Source organism: Salvelinus namaycush, chromosome 20, assembly GCF_016432855.1.
Source record: "Salvelinus namaycush isolate Seneca chromosome 20, SaNama_1.0, whole genome shotgun sequence".
NCBI lineage: Eukaryota > Metazoa > Chordata > Actinopteri > Salmoniformes > Salmonidae > Salvelinus > Salvelinus namaycush.
This window is the reverse complement of record NC_052326.1, coordinates 40477372-40490631: the sequence shown is the minus strand read 5'-3', so window position 1 is coordinate 40490631 and position 13260 is coordinate 40477372. Positions and strand designations below refer to the sequence as shown.

At 42.1% G+C, this 13260-nt stretch overlaps 1 protein-coding gene across 1 annotated transcript; it reads left to right on the top strand.

The window, feature by feature from the left end:
- Positions 1-1095: 1095 nt before the first annotated feature.
- LOC120065353 (SUZ domain-containing protein 1-like) lies at positions 1096-5614 on the top strand. The gene is made up of 4 exons (XM_039016281.1): positions 1096-1307; positions 2002-2051; positions 2158-2427; positions 2524-5614. Exons 1-4 carry the CDS (start codon positions 1257-1259, stop codon positions 2636-2638), a joined length of 486 nt encoding a protein of 161 aa, XP_038872209.1. The 5' UTR covers positions 1096-1256; the 3' UTR covers positions 2639-5614.
- The last annotated feature ends 7646 nt before the right edge of the window (positions 5615-13260 follow it).

The window sequence follows — 13260 nt, the reverse complement described above, 5'->3', positions numbered from 1 at the left end:
ATGGCACATGGCTCAATAATTAGTTTATTGAGTTTTTCAATTTAAATTATTATATAAAATTCTTTCCACCAACAGAATGCTGTATATATGGGGCATACAACAATCTCAAGTTTGTAGATTTTGTTGCGAAGAGACAGAATCAATAGATCACTTATTCTGGTATTGCCCGTATGTGGCTTGTTTCTGGTCGCAGGTTAAGGAATGGTTAAAAAATCACAACATTCACAAAAATATTACCTTACAAATAGCAGTGTTGGGCGATCTGGAAAGCCATAGCCAGTCAATAAATAATATAATAATACTTGTAGGAAAGGTTTTCCTCTTTAGCTCACAATCTGTAGATACTATACGATTAGAAAGATTCCAACATTTTGTAAAACATCACAGCACATTTGAAAAATATATGGCATATGGAAACCAAACAAGGGCGGTCTATGGTGATAGGTGGGATGGGCTGAGAGTGGCTGAGTGTTGGGATTAAAGAGTTTGTTTGGTAATGTATTGTTGTTATATATAAAAGTTCCATGTATGTAAAATGTAGATGTTAAATGTGTATGGAAAATGTATAGGTAAAATGTATGTATATGTCGCAAAAAAGCTGTAAAAAATAAATAAATAAGATATTTGTCCTCCGAAGAGGGGGGTGGTGGAGGGGTTAAATAAAAAAATAAAAACGTAAGTCGCAGAAAATTGAGGTTGTGGTGGCAGCTGCAGAAATGTATTTGGGTGTACACGACTTGAAGTCAGAAGAGTTACAGGATATGTTGAGTGGTGGTGTCCCGTCTTTTCAGGTTGTTGGCCTGTGGTAGGAAATATATATATTTAAATAGTGGAGTTAGGGTGGTGGGTTTTTAATGAGTGTAGGGTTAGATGGTAGGGTTCTGTAGATTTATTTCCTTTATTTTTTAGCAAAGTATAAGGGAGTTGTACTCCAGTCCAATAGGTGGCGGTAATGCAACATTTATTGGATGCCAACCGTGGTTAAACATCATCGAAGAAGAACACCTACTCTGTGAAGTGCGCGTGTGCATTATATCGATTAGCCATAAACAACGCTTTTTTTTGTACTTTGGCAATGGGTAAAGTCTACAAAATGCAGTCCACTGGGCTTCCTCTCATCACTATATTTGGTCGTGAGTGGAAACGCCAACCGGATGCTTCACGTTTATACATCCGGTCAAATGTCTGGCTAATTGTTCTGTCTGTGAAAGAACTGTAAACGCTAAGGCTACCGTGTCTGACTTGGACGCTGTATTATGGAAGATGAAGAGGTTTGCGAAAGTTGGGAGGAAGCTGCAGACAGTGGGGTGAGGAAGAAAATCGATACAAGTTTTTTAATATATATTTTTTTAGGCCATGAACTGTGTGTGGTTGGCCTGTCGAACGTTCAATGCCTTATGAGGAAACTGAAGTGAGCAGCCTGTCGCCATGGCTGAGCCAGGCTCCACTAACGGTAGCTACAGGCCCAAGTTTAGCCGGGGTATTGTGTTGGAAAGGCCTGGCCGGGAGAACATAACGTTAGCTATATCATATGGTTTATTTTTGTAGTCGATGAGTGGAGAAAGTGAGTCCACAACCATCTGTTGAAGTTAGATAGCGGCAAGTTAATATTATGAAGTTGGCTAACGTTAACTAATTGGCTAGCCAGGTTGTGGAAAGTGTCGCTTGTACTATCATGGTACGTACCCTGGCAGTTGGTTATCGGCTAGCAGCTACAGTAGTAAACTGTATTCTCTAAGGTTAAAATCCGCTAATTTGCTTAGCCAAAGTAAATTTTGCGGCTATTTTAAAATTTCAACACAAAAATTTGAGTACTGGAATTCAACGGAACTAGTTAGCATGCCGAGTCAAATCATGGCACGTCAAGTCTCCTGTCACCTACCCATTCACCCACAGCTCATCACAAAAATGTAACGTTGTCTGAGTCTCTTGCTCTATTCTTTCACTGAATAATTGAATGAAGACTTAAAATGTATTTCTGTTTATTTGCCTGTTTCTCAGGAAATTGAGAGAAGACTTGAGGCAAAGTTGAAGATAAGCCAGAAAGCAAAGTGAGTGAAATAAAATCCTACTGAAAACATCCATAATAACGTTATGGCTATACAACACAACTTGTTTTGATTTGTTGATTAATACAAACTCTGCCCCTTCCCTCAGGAAAGCAAGCATCAGCTCAGGTAGCTCCCCTATACGAACTGCCATGGTTATCCAGGATGAATCTCTACCTGCAGCCCCCCCACCTCAAATCCGAATTCTGAAGCGCCCCTCAAGTAATGGTTCCTTGGGGTCCTCTGGTTCATCCAACCGCCCCACCCAGCAGCCGAAGTCACTGGCCCAGCGGGAGGCAGAGTATGCCGAGGCCCGCAGGAGGATTCTGGGTAGTGCTAGCTCTGAAGAAACGCCTCAGGACAAACCCAGGCCAGAAAGGTGAGGCACCTACACTCAATGGTATGGGTTATGTAAACATATTACCTAGCTGTTTCTCAATCACTTATAGTATATTTCATTGTCTCTCCCCATTAGACCAGTGCGAGTGAGTGCCCAACCACCACAGCCAGAACTGGTTAGTCTGAACAATCACGTGATCCGCCAACCCACAGGCCCAGACGGTACCTCAGGCTTCCGTCGCTACAGATAGAGGGGGATCCATCGTCTCTTCTTGTGGGCATGGTGTGCAGAGGATAAAGGGGAGGTAGCATGGTGCGTGAAGCGCAGTGGTGGGATGAAATGTAAAAGTTGTGGTGTTGATAGATGGTCAACAGAGACAAATTATTGGCTCACAGAATGAGTTGAAGTATCCCTACCACCCCTTTCTGCTGACTGTTGGCACGCTCTTTGCCTTTTGCCCTCTGCCGTGTTTCTAGCCTGCGCGGAGGGTTGCAGGGAGATTGCTGAGGGTTGGGTCAGAGCCCCTGTCTGTCCCACACTATGACCAGGGCATTGCCTCAGGACTCCATACACTGTGATATCTCCCATGATGCACCCTGAGCTTCCCCATGCTCCTCTCCAGTGCCCCTCTTCTGCTGAGGACCAGGGTCTTCCAGGGTCCGCGGCATGCCCGCCTTGCCCTCCAGGTGAATGACAGACTGAGTCTGTGGGACTTCAAGGTGGCCAGGGGAAAGTTGGGAATGAACCTATCGACAGACATGAGTGGAGGAGGGCCATGGATAGAGCAGGGGAGTGACAAGGTGCCACTACGACGTGTTGGCATATTCAAGCAATAATTCTGAAATCAATATGAAATCCCGGCTTATCTAGCTAAACTGCCCATCTGCCTGGGCAGTATATGTTAATATTTGTCTTATGTTTTTAATTCAATTTTTAACAACTTTCCTGGTTTGTTTTATTTTCCTGTTTTTAAAAACTGGGCAGGAACTGAAGGGTGCATTTGGAATTATTAGGTTCATGTCTTTCTTGCATCTAGATGCTTTTGTTTATTAATCTGTTTTCAAAGTGGCAATGATATACAGTAGAAGAAAAACAAATTATATAATATACAATTTAGTGAAGCTGAATGTTTTTATAGGATCTTATACACATGGTCATTGAACGTAGTAGCCATTATTAAAATATACTGTAAGTATATATGTTGAGATTAGGATAAAATACTGTATTTTATAGACAGCCAAAAAGTAATCCTGAAAAATATCCAAACTGCGTGGCCTTGTTGCTTCTTGGGCAGAGAGACAAGCAAGAAAGAGGGGCCACAGATTTCAAGGAGAATAAGTAGGCCAAAGCTTATTTTTTTTAATTCAGAGTTTGAATAGGAAGCCATTGGCTGGAGGAGTGTTTTAAGCAGGATCTCTATTCTGCCCCGTCTTTCTTTTTGTCCCTCCAGGGTTGCCTTACTTGGAGAGAGGATGGTAAAGACAAGTTGGAATAAAGACTACAATAGAGTGCGAGAGAGATTGATAAGGATGTTCCAATTTGCTTGGTTAGAAGGCAATGTTATTAAGTAGAGTGCCAAAGTTGAACAGAGAACCAATTTTCCCCAGCGGAGGTGGGACATGTCATAGCTTTCAATCTGTCTAGTTTTGTTAATGAAATGACAAACTACATCTTGGGTGTTTTTAAACCATACTAAATGTGTAAACTCAAAATGCCTTAAATTATTTGGTTTCATATTGGACCCCACAGTTACCAAGGCACCTCAGGTTAATGCTTTTGGATGCTGTGATTTGTTTAATTTTATGTCCTCCCTTTGCCTCTCATGTCTGTCATTTGGCCAGCCTAAGAACCCCAGGAAGGTGGTTTTGTTGGCCCCTCTCTCAGGGAGGTTTTAATGCTGGACAAGCTAAATCGTGGTTCTGCTCAACTGTAATCCCAGAGATGGTGACTGACTGGACTTGTTGTATAGCCTACTTTGTAAAGAAAGTCACATACGGTAACCTCTTTTGGGTATGATTTGGTTTTCATTTGGAGTATACCTAAAGTATGTTACATCTGGGCCACTTGAAAAGTAATTTTAATCTTCTCCTTTATTAGGATTATTGATCACAGCTGGCTAGACAGTTGAAAGCAATATGGTGGAGAAACGCAGGTGTATTGTATAACCCCCTGAGTGCGGTTTCCACACCTGCCAGATCAGAGATAAGCCTGGAAAAGGGAGGAGACTAGCCATGGAGGATTCTGATCCTCCTGGTCAGTGTTGGGTTTAATTCAGAAAGTGAATTAATGTAATTATTTAAGTCCATATGAATAGTAAACTGATTTGACCTCACCCCTGCATTTGCGCCTGCACAGCTCCAGTAACCATCGGTTATGGGTGACAATGAAGAGATGAGGATCTTCTGTCATGTGGAAACATGAAAACGACAAACCAGCCTGTAACGATTTTATTTTTATTTTTTTATGAACTTTAATAAACTTATTGACAAGCGAAACACAAAATTGCAAATATGTTTGGTGTACAGCATTTTATTTATCTAATTTGTAAAATGGGATATGTTCATGGACTTAGTCATATTAGTAGTTTTACAGATGACATGTATAGCTGAAAATGTAACCCTAAACGGCCCATAACTCAATGTCTACAGGAAGCATTTCAAATACATTTATTACAGAATTCTTTAAACAATCAAATGTGAATGACATTCTGCACAACTGACAAATGTTATTGCATTTCAGAAATGCTTAATGTGACCATGGTTGTCAATGTTAAGTGCCCAATGAGCTGTGCTTTTGAAGTTCTATTCAGGTACAAAACAATTGTTTACTTTCAGTTAGGCTAATGCTTGAAATTATTCAAATTTAAACCTTGGCAGTAACAACTCCATGTACGATTAAATGTTCCCTAATTTTATTGTGCTGTTTTAGCTTTCAAATTAGTTTGGTGCCAGAAATCTGATATTGTTTTCCTTCATGTTGTGGAGGTATTGCATAGAGATCTTTCCGGTGAGAAAATCTCCTTTAATGCAGTAAGCACCATTGACATGTGTCTTGTGTTATTACAAACCTGAGCATGATCTATAAATGTGTCTGTCATCCTAATGTATGTCTCCTTGGATATGTCATAATTTACAGTAACTGTCCTGTTTTGTCTAGCCTAACGTCCTGGATATGTTGCTTCTGTGTTCTATTTTGTTTGAATAAACTGCAGTAATTAGAGAACTTATTCTGAAAACCTTTAGCCCCTTTAAGACGCAAGGATGTACATTTTTATTTAGGCAAAAATAAACATTTGAGATGTAACTAAGTTAAACTCATATCCACTTCTGTGCCATGCTCAGAAAGGCTATTATGAAACATCAGTGTTTTACTATGGAAAGGTCCTCCTAAAAGTGATTAAGATTGTCTCAAGCAGCACTGTCATGTTTCTCCCTTTGCGTTCATCCTCTTATGCTCAGTTAACCCTTTACATTTGCGCAAATTGGCCTATATGGATAGGGCTAAATAGTCATGTTTCTTACAGAATAAACATGAAGAGCATATGGATAAAGATGGTAGCAATTAAAAGGGAACAGTTTGGAGATTATGGGAAAATAATTAGACTAAAGTTGAGGACTGAATCCAAGCATTACACTTGATTTTGTGAATTTTACATTTACTGTATTTTTCACTGCATTTGTTGATAACGAAATCTGAAAATACTCTGGATACATTCAGTAACACAAGAATGGCAATTTGGGGTAGGTGCAACATATGACCAAAACAATTACAAGAGTATGAGTGAAAGGTCTAAATGGTGTCTCCAGGTGACACACCTTTCCAAACTTGGCTCCATCATTCTTTGATTGATGGCTCATTCATCACAAAACCCACTGATATTGCCAACTACTTAAATTATTTTTTGATTGGCAAGATTAGCAAATTTAAGCATGACATGCCAGCAACAAACGCTGACTACACATCCAAGTATATCTAATCAAATTATGAAAGACAAGCATTTTGAATTCCTTAGACATTTTTTTCACCTCTTCCACATTCTATCAACAATGACAAGCCACCGGAGTCTGACATCTTAGATGGAAAATTACTGGATGACATTGCCACTATTTGCCATATCTTCAATTTAAGCCTACTAGAAAGTGTGTACCTTCAGGCCTGGAGGGAAGCAAAAGTCATTCCGTTACCTAAGAATAGTAAAGCCTCATTTACTCTTTTTGGTGTTTGACCAGATACAATGCTATTTTACAGTAAACAAATTGACAACAGACTTTCAGCACGCTTATAGGGAAGGAAATTCAACAAGCACAGCACTTAAACAAATTACTGTTTGGCTGAAAGAAATTGATAAGATTGTGGGGGCTGCTTTTAATATCATCGATCATAGTCTATTGCTGTTAAAACTATGTTATGGCTTTACACCCCCTGCTATATTGGGGCGGCAGGTAGCCTAGTGGTTGGAGTGTTGGGCCAGTAACCGAAAGGTTGCTAGATCGAATCCCCGAGCTGACAAGGTAAAAATCTGTCGTTCTGCCCCTGAACAAGGCAGAACTGTTCCTAGGCTGTCATTGTAAATAGGATTTTGTTCTTAACTGACTTGCCTAGTTAAATAAAACATATTGTAGATAGTTACCTGTCTAACAGATCACAGTTCTTTAATGGAAGCCTCTCCAACATAATCCAGGTAGAATCAGGAACTCCCCAGGGCAGCTGTCTAGGCCACTTACTTTTTTCCATACTTACTAATGACATGCCACTGGCTTTGAGTAAGGCCAGTGTGTCTATGTATGCGGATGACTCAACACTATATACGTCACCTACTACAGCGACTGAAATGACTGCAACACTTAACAAAGAGCTGCAGTTCATTTCAGAATGGGTGGCAAGGAATAAGTTAGTCCTAAATATTTCAAAAACTAAAATCATTGTATTTGGGACAAATCATTCACTATATATTGTAATGAATAATGTAGAAATTGAGCAAGTTCAAATCAAATCAAAGTTTATTTGTCACGTTTGCCGAATACAACAGGTGTAGACCTTACAGTGAAATGCTTACTTACAGGCTCTAACCAACAGTGTGAAAAAAAGGTATGTGTATGTGTGTGTGTGTAAGTAAAGAAATAAAACAACAGTAAAAAGACATTTGAAAATAAGAGTAGCAAGGCTATATACAGACACCGGTTAGTCAGGCTTATTGAGGTAGTATGTACATGTAGGTATGGTTAAAGTGACTATGCATATATGATGAACAGAGAATAGCAGTAGCGTAAAAAGAGGGGTTGGCGGGTGGTGGGACACAATGCAGATAGTCCGGTTAGCCAATGTGCGGGAGCACTGGTTGGTCGGGCCAATTGAGGTAGTATGTACATGAACGTATAGTTAAAGTGACTATGCATATAAGATAAACAGAGAGTAGCAGCAGCGTAAGAGGGGTTGGGGGGGGGGCACACAATGCAAATAGTCCGGGTAACCATTTGGTTACCTGTTCAGGAGCCTTATGGCTTGGGGGTAAAAACTGTTGAGAAGCCTTTTTGTCCTAGACTTGGCACTCCGGTACCGCTTGCCATGCGGTAGTAGAGAGAACAGTCTATGACTGGGGTGGCTGGGGTCTTTGACAATTTTTAGGGCCTTCCTCTGGCACCGCCTGGTGTAGAGGTGGATGGCAGGCAGCTTTGCCCCAGTGATGTGCTGGGCCGTACGCACTACCCTCTGAAGTGCCTTGCGGTCGGAGACCGAGCAATTGCCGTACCAGGTAGTGATGCAACCGGTCAGGATGCTCTCGATGTTGCAGCTGTAGAACCTTTTGAGGATCTCAGGACCCATGCCAAATCTTTTTAGATTCCTGAGGGGGAATAGGCTTTGTCGTGTCCTCTTCACAACTGTCTTGGTGTGTTTGGACCATTCTAGTTTGTTGTGGACACCAAGGAACTTGAAGCTCTCAACCTGCTCCACTACAGCCCCGTCGATGAGAATGGGGGCGTGCTTGGTGCTCCTTTTCCTGTAGTCCACAATCATCTCCTTAGTCTTGGTTACGTTGAGGGATAGGTTGTTATTCTGGCACCACCCGGCCAGGTCTCTGACCTCCTTCCTATAGGCTGTCTCGTCGTTGATCAGGCCTACCACTGTTGTGTCGTCTGCAAACCTAATGGTGTTGGAGTCGTGCCTGGCCGTGCAGTCGTGGGTGAACAGGGAGTACAGGAGGGGACTGAGCACGCACCCCTGGGGAGCTCCAGTGTTGAGGATCAGTGTGGCAGATGTGTTGCTACCTACCCTCACCACCTGGGGCCGGCCCGTCAGGAAGTCCAGGATCCAATTGTGGAGGGAGGTGTTTAGTCCCAGGTTCCTTAGCTTAGTGATGAGCTTAGAGGATACTATGGTGTTGAACGCTGAGCTGTAGTCAATGAATAGCATTCTCACATAGGTGTTCCTTTTGTCCAGGTGGGAAAGGGCAGTGTGGAGTGCAATAGAGATTGCATCATCTGTGGATCTGTTTGGGCGGTATGCAAATTGGAGTGGGTCTAGGGTTTCTGGGATAATGGTGTTTATGTGAGCCATTACCAGCCTTTCAAAGCACTTCATGGCTACGGACGTGAGTGCTACGGGTCTGTAGTCATTTAGGCAGGTTGCCTTTGTGTTCTTGGGCACAGGGACTATTGTGGTCTGCTTGAAAGATGTTGGTATTACAGACTCAATCAGGGACATGTTGAAAATGTCAGTGAAGACACCTGCTAGTTGGTCAGCACATGCCCGGGGCACACGTACTGGTAGTCCGTCTGGCCCCGCAGCCTTGTTTATGTTGACCTGTTTAAAGGTCTTACTCACGTCGGCTACGGAGAGCGTGATCACATAGTCGCCCGGAACAGCTGATGCTCTCATGCATGCATCAGTGTTGCTTGCCTCGAAGCGAGCATAGAAGTGATTTAGCTCGTCTGGTAGGCTTGTGTCACTGGGCAGCTCGCGGCTGTGCTTCCCTTTTTAGTCTGTAATAGTTTGCAAGCCCTGCCACATCCGACGAGCGTCAGAGCCGGTGTAGTATGATTCAATCTTAGCCCTGTATTGACGCTTTGCCTGTTTGATGGTTCGTCGCAGGGCATAGCGGGATTTCTTGTAAGCTTCCGGGTTAGAGTCCCGCACCTTGAAAGCGGCAGCTCTACCCTTTAGCTCAGTGTGAATGTTACCTGTAATCCATGGCTTCTGGTTGGGGTATGTACGTACAGTCACTGTGGGGACAACGTCCTCAATCCGCTTATTGATAAAGCCAGTGACTGATGTGGTATATTCCTCAATGTCATCGGAAGAATCCCGGAACATGTTCCAGTCTGTGATAGCAAAACAGTCCTGTAGTTTAGCATCTGCTTCATCTGACCACTTTTTTATAGACCGAGTCACTGGTGCTTCCTGCTTTAATTTTTGCTTGTAAGCAGGAATCAGGAGGAGAGAGTTGTGGTTGGATTTACGTATGTTGAGGTGGCTGAACTGCTTGGAGTAACCCTGGATTGTAAACGGTCATGGTGAAAACATATTGATATAACAGTAGCTAAGATGGAGAGAAGTCTGTCCATAATAAAGCGCTGCTATGCCTTCTTAACACTATCAACAAGGCAGGTTCTACAGGCCCTAGTTTTGTCGCACCTAGACTACTGTTCAGTCGTGTGGTCAGGTGCCACAATGGGCAGCATGGCTTGCCCTTGGATGTACACAGAGTGCTAACAATAATATGCATGTCAATCTCTCCTGGCTCAAAGTGTAGGAGAGATCGACTTCATCACTACTTGTATTTGTGAGAGGTATTGACATGTTGAATGCACCGAGCTGTCTGTCTAAACTACTGGCACACAGCTCGGACACCCATGCATACCCCACAAGACATGCCACCAGAGGTTTTTGTTAGTCCCCAAGTCCAGAACAGACTATGAAAGGCGCACAGTACTACATAGAGCCATGACTACATGGAACTCTATTCCACATCAAGTAACTCATGCAAGCAGTAAAATTTGATTTAAAAAACAGATACAAATACACCTTATGGAACAGCAGGGACTGTGAAGCAACACAAACACAAACATATGAGACACATGCATACACACACACAATAACACGCACTATACATACACGTACACATGGATTTTGTGTTGTAGATATGTGGTATAAGAGTAGGGGCCTGAGGGCACACACTTCATGTGTTGTGAATGTATTGTAATGTTGAAGTTTTTTAATAAATGCCTTCATTTTGCTGGACCCCAGGAAGAGTAACTGCTGCCTTGGCAGGAACTAATTGGGATCCATAATAAATACAAATGCAAAGTGTGCAGTTTGTGATTTAGCAACAGACTATGTCATTTCAATGCACTTCTATGAGAAAGAAGTGTTCAACTATAAGGTGTTATTTTGAGCTTTCCTAGCTGTGTTGTTGACGAACTAGAGCAAAGCAGACTAGTAGTTGTTTTGTTTGGAACACAGCCCTGCATCCCCGCCATCACACACATACTGTTGTTTGCGCATTCCAAAAACAGTCCATTATAAATCTCAATCTGGTTAGGTGGGCATTATTTGAAAGGGTGTTCTATTGCCGACATGGCCAGCTAAGTTACAAAATACAATCTTACAGTGTTAGGCGTTCACAAGGCAATTCAGAGAAGCAGATCATCATTTTGGTGCGCATAGAATAGTCACACGTGCATTCAGATGAGTGTTCCCCACAAATGTTTTATTTAACCTTTATTTAACTAGGCAAGTCAGTTAAGAACAAATTCTTATTTACAATGACGGCCTACGCCAGCCAAACCCGGACGATGCTGGGCCAATTGTGCAACGCAATATGGGACTCCCAATCACGGCCGGTTGTGATACAGCCTTGTAACTGTACATCAAGCATAGTTATCAAAAACGTTTGCACTAAGTTTCATGAGTTTTATGATATGGAAAAGTGAAGTGCACATTTGGACGTGTGTTTGGCTTGCTTATATGACATCAAAGCGGTATTTATCATCCTCAACATCTCATCTTTCAAAACACATCGAGTCCTCTTTATTTACAGCATTTCCCTCACTCAGACAATAAAGCATTTGCAAAAGTTACCCAATTCGCAGGAGTGATGGGAGCAACTTTTTGTCCAGCATTGTGCTCAAGTTCAGAACCACTGTCAGTGCTCTGGGTACATTGAATTCAATACAAAACCTAGGAGGCTTGTGGTTTTCAACCGCTTCCATTGACTTACACAGTAATTATGACAACTTCCGGAGGACGTCCTCCATCCTATCAGAGCTCTTGCAGCATGTTGACATGCTGACAGAGAATGAATCTAGTACTTTAAGCATTAACTACAGCTAGCTAGCACTGCAGTGCATACAATGTGGTGAGTAGTTACTATACTAGAACAGTTTTGAACAAATTAATTTCTTTAAAAATTAAGGGGAAGCAAGCGGGAGAGAGCTTGCTATAATTTGTATTTTTTTTCACTTAGCTAGTGAATGCAGCTAGTTTAGCCTATTCAAACACCTGGCTTAAACAGAGGGGTGCAATGTTTGCTAGCTGGCTATAGCTATCCAACACTGAAACTCTTCCAAGTCAAGGTAAGTTTTTGGTTTTATTAATTTATTGCCACCGGGGCCAGCCGGTGTAACTGCTAAACTGCTTGCTGACTGTACATGGTGCATGATTGTAGCGGGTTTACTAACACGTTGGTTTTAGTAGCTATGTTGTCTATGACATTAGCTAATATGGTGACAACGATGTAGGCTGTGTGTAGCGGTTTGGATTTTTTTTCTTCCTGGTTACAGACAGCTGATGTGTTGTGCACTGAAGTCCACAAGTGAAGGGAAAAGGTGAGAGGAGAAGAGCGCATAGATGCGAAAAGGAATTATACAACGATCAAAAGGATCATGCTGTTTGTATGTGGCTGCTATGAAAGTGAACTGTGCTTGTGTGTATTTGTATTTATTAAGGATCCCCATTAGCTGTTGCCAAGGCAGCAGCTACTCTTCCTGGGGTCCCAACACATTAAGGCACTTACATTACATATAAAACAAAAGGTGTGATCAGGGGTGTATTCATTCCGCCGATTCTGTTAAAAAACATTTCTTAAACGGAACGAAATGGGGATAAACATACCTGAATTTGTCCAATAGAAACTCTCATTTGCAACTGTTGGACTAATGATTACATCCTAGATCAGCTAGATGCAGGCAAGTGTGCACAAGGCAGTATTGAATGTGTCAATGTCTGTCACCTTGATTACTCAAATTTCTCTTGACCTGTGCATCTTGTCATGGCTGAATCAGATTTAGCTAGGTAACATAGATAGATAAGATGTTATTTTCATCATATGCTTATGAGATACTTGTCATTAGAATGGTGCCCTTTGGACTATAGGGTTGGCAGTGCATTTTCCCCTTCTGAGCTAGGGCTGAGTCAATTGGGGCCCAGAGAGGGGAGAGGTCAGGCTTGTCTTCATATGTCAATGTATCTGTTAAACCATGTGGTGCTATGTAGAATATCAGAAGGGGAGGAGGACAGAATGGAACATTGTTTTCTTATGGGAATCTGTATGTAACTATTCCTAAACCATGTGAAGGGATGGCGTTATTAATGGGGAACCAGTTAGTTATCTCATACAATGTCTGTACGCCAGTCACTCCCTACTTTTCTCATGGGGGGAAGGAGTAAGGCAGTGTTTGGAACCATTGTATGTCCCCTCTGAGGTTGCCCTTATCTTGATCTGGTATATGACCTAAGAGGTTCACTGTCTTCAGTGAGTTTGTCCAGGTTTGGGAGTATCTAGGATTGACAATTGATATATGCCATTGGATGAGGTAATGTTTTGGTAGACAGTGAAGTACCAAGAATGAGATTGAAACCTTGTTTTGGGAGACC

Coding starts and splice junctions, on each gene's coding strand:
- LOC120065353 (XM_039016281.1), top strand. CDS start 1,257: ATGGAAGATGAAGAGGTTTGCGAAAGTTGGGAGGAAGCTGCAGACAGT. Junction 1,308..2,001: donor AGGAAGCTGCAGACAGTGGG/GTGAGGAAGAAA, acceptor CCTGTTTCTCAG/GAAATTGAGAGAAGACTTGA. Junction 2,052..2,157: donor AAGATAAGCCAGAAAGCAAA/GTGAGTGAAATA, acceptor CCCTTCCCTCAG/GAAAGCAAGCATCAGCTCAG.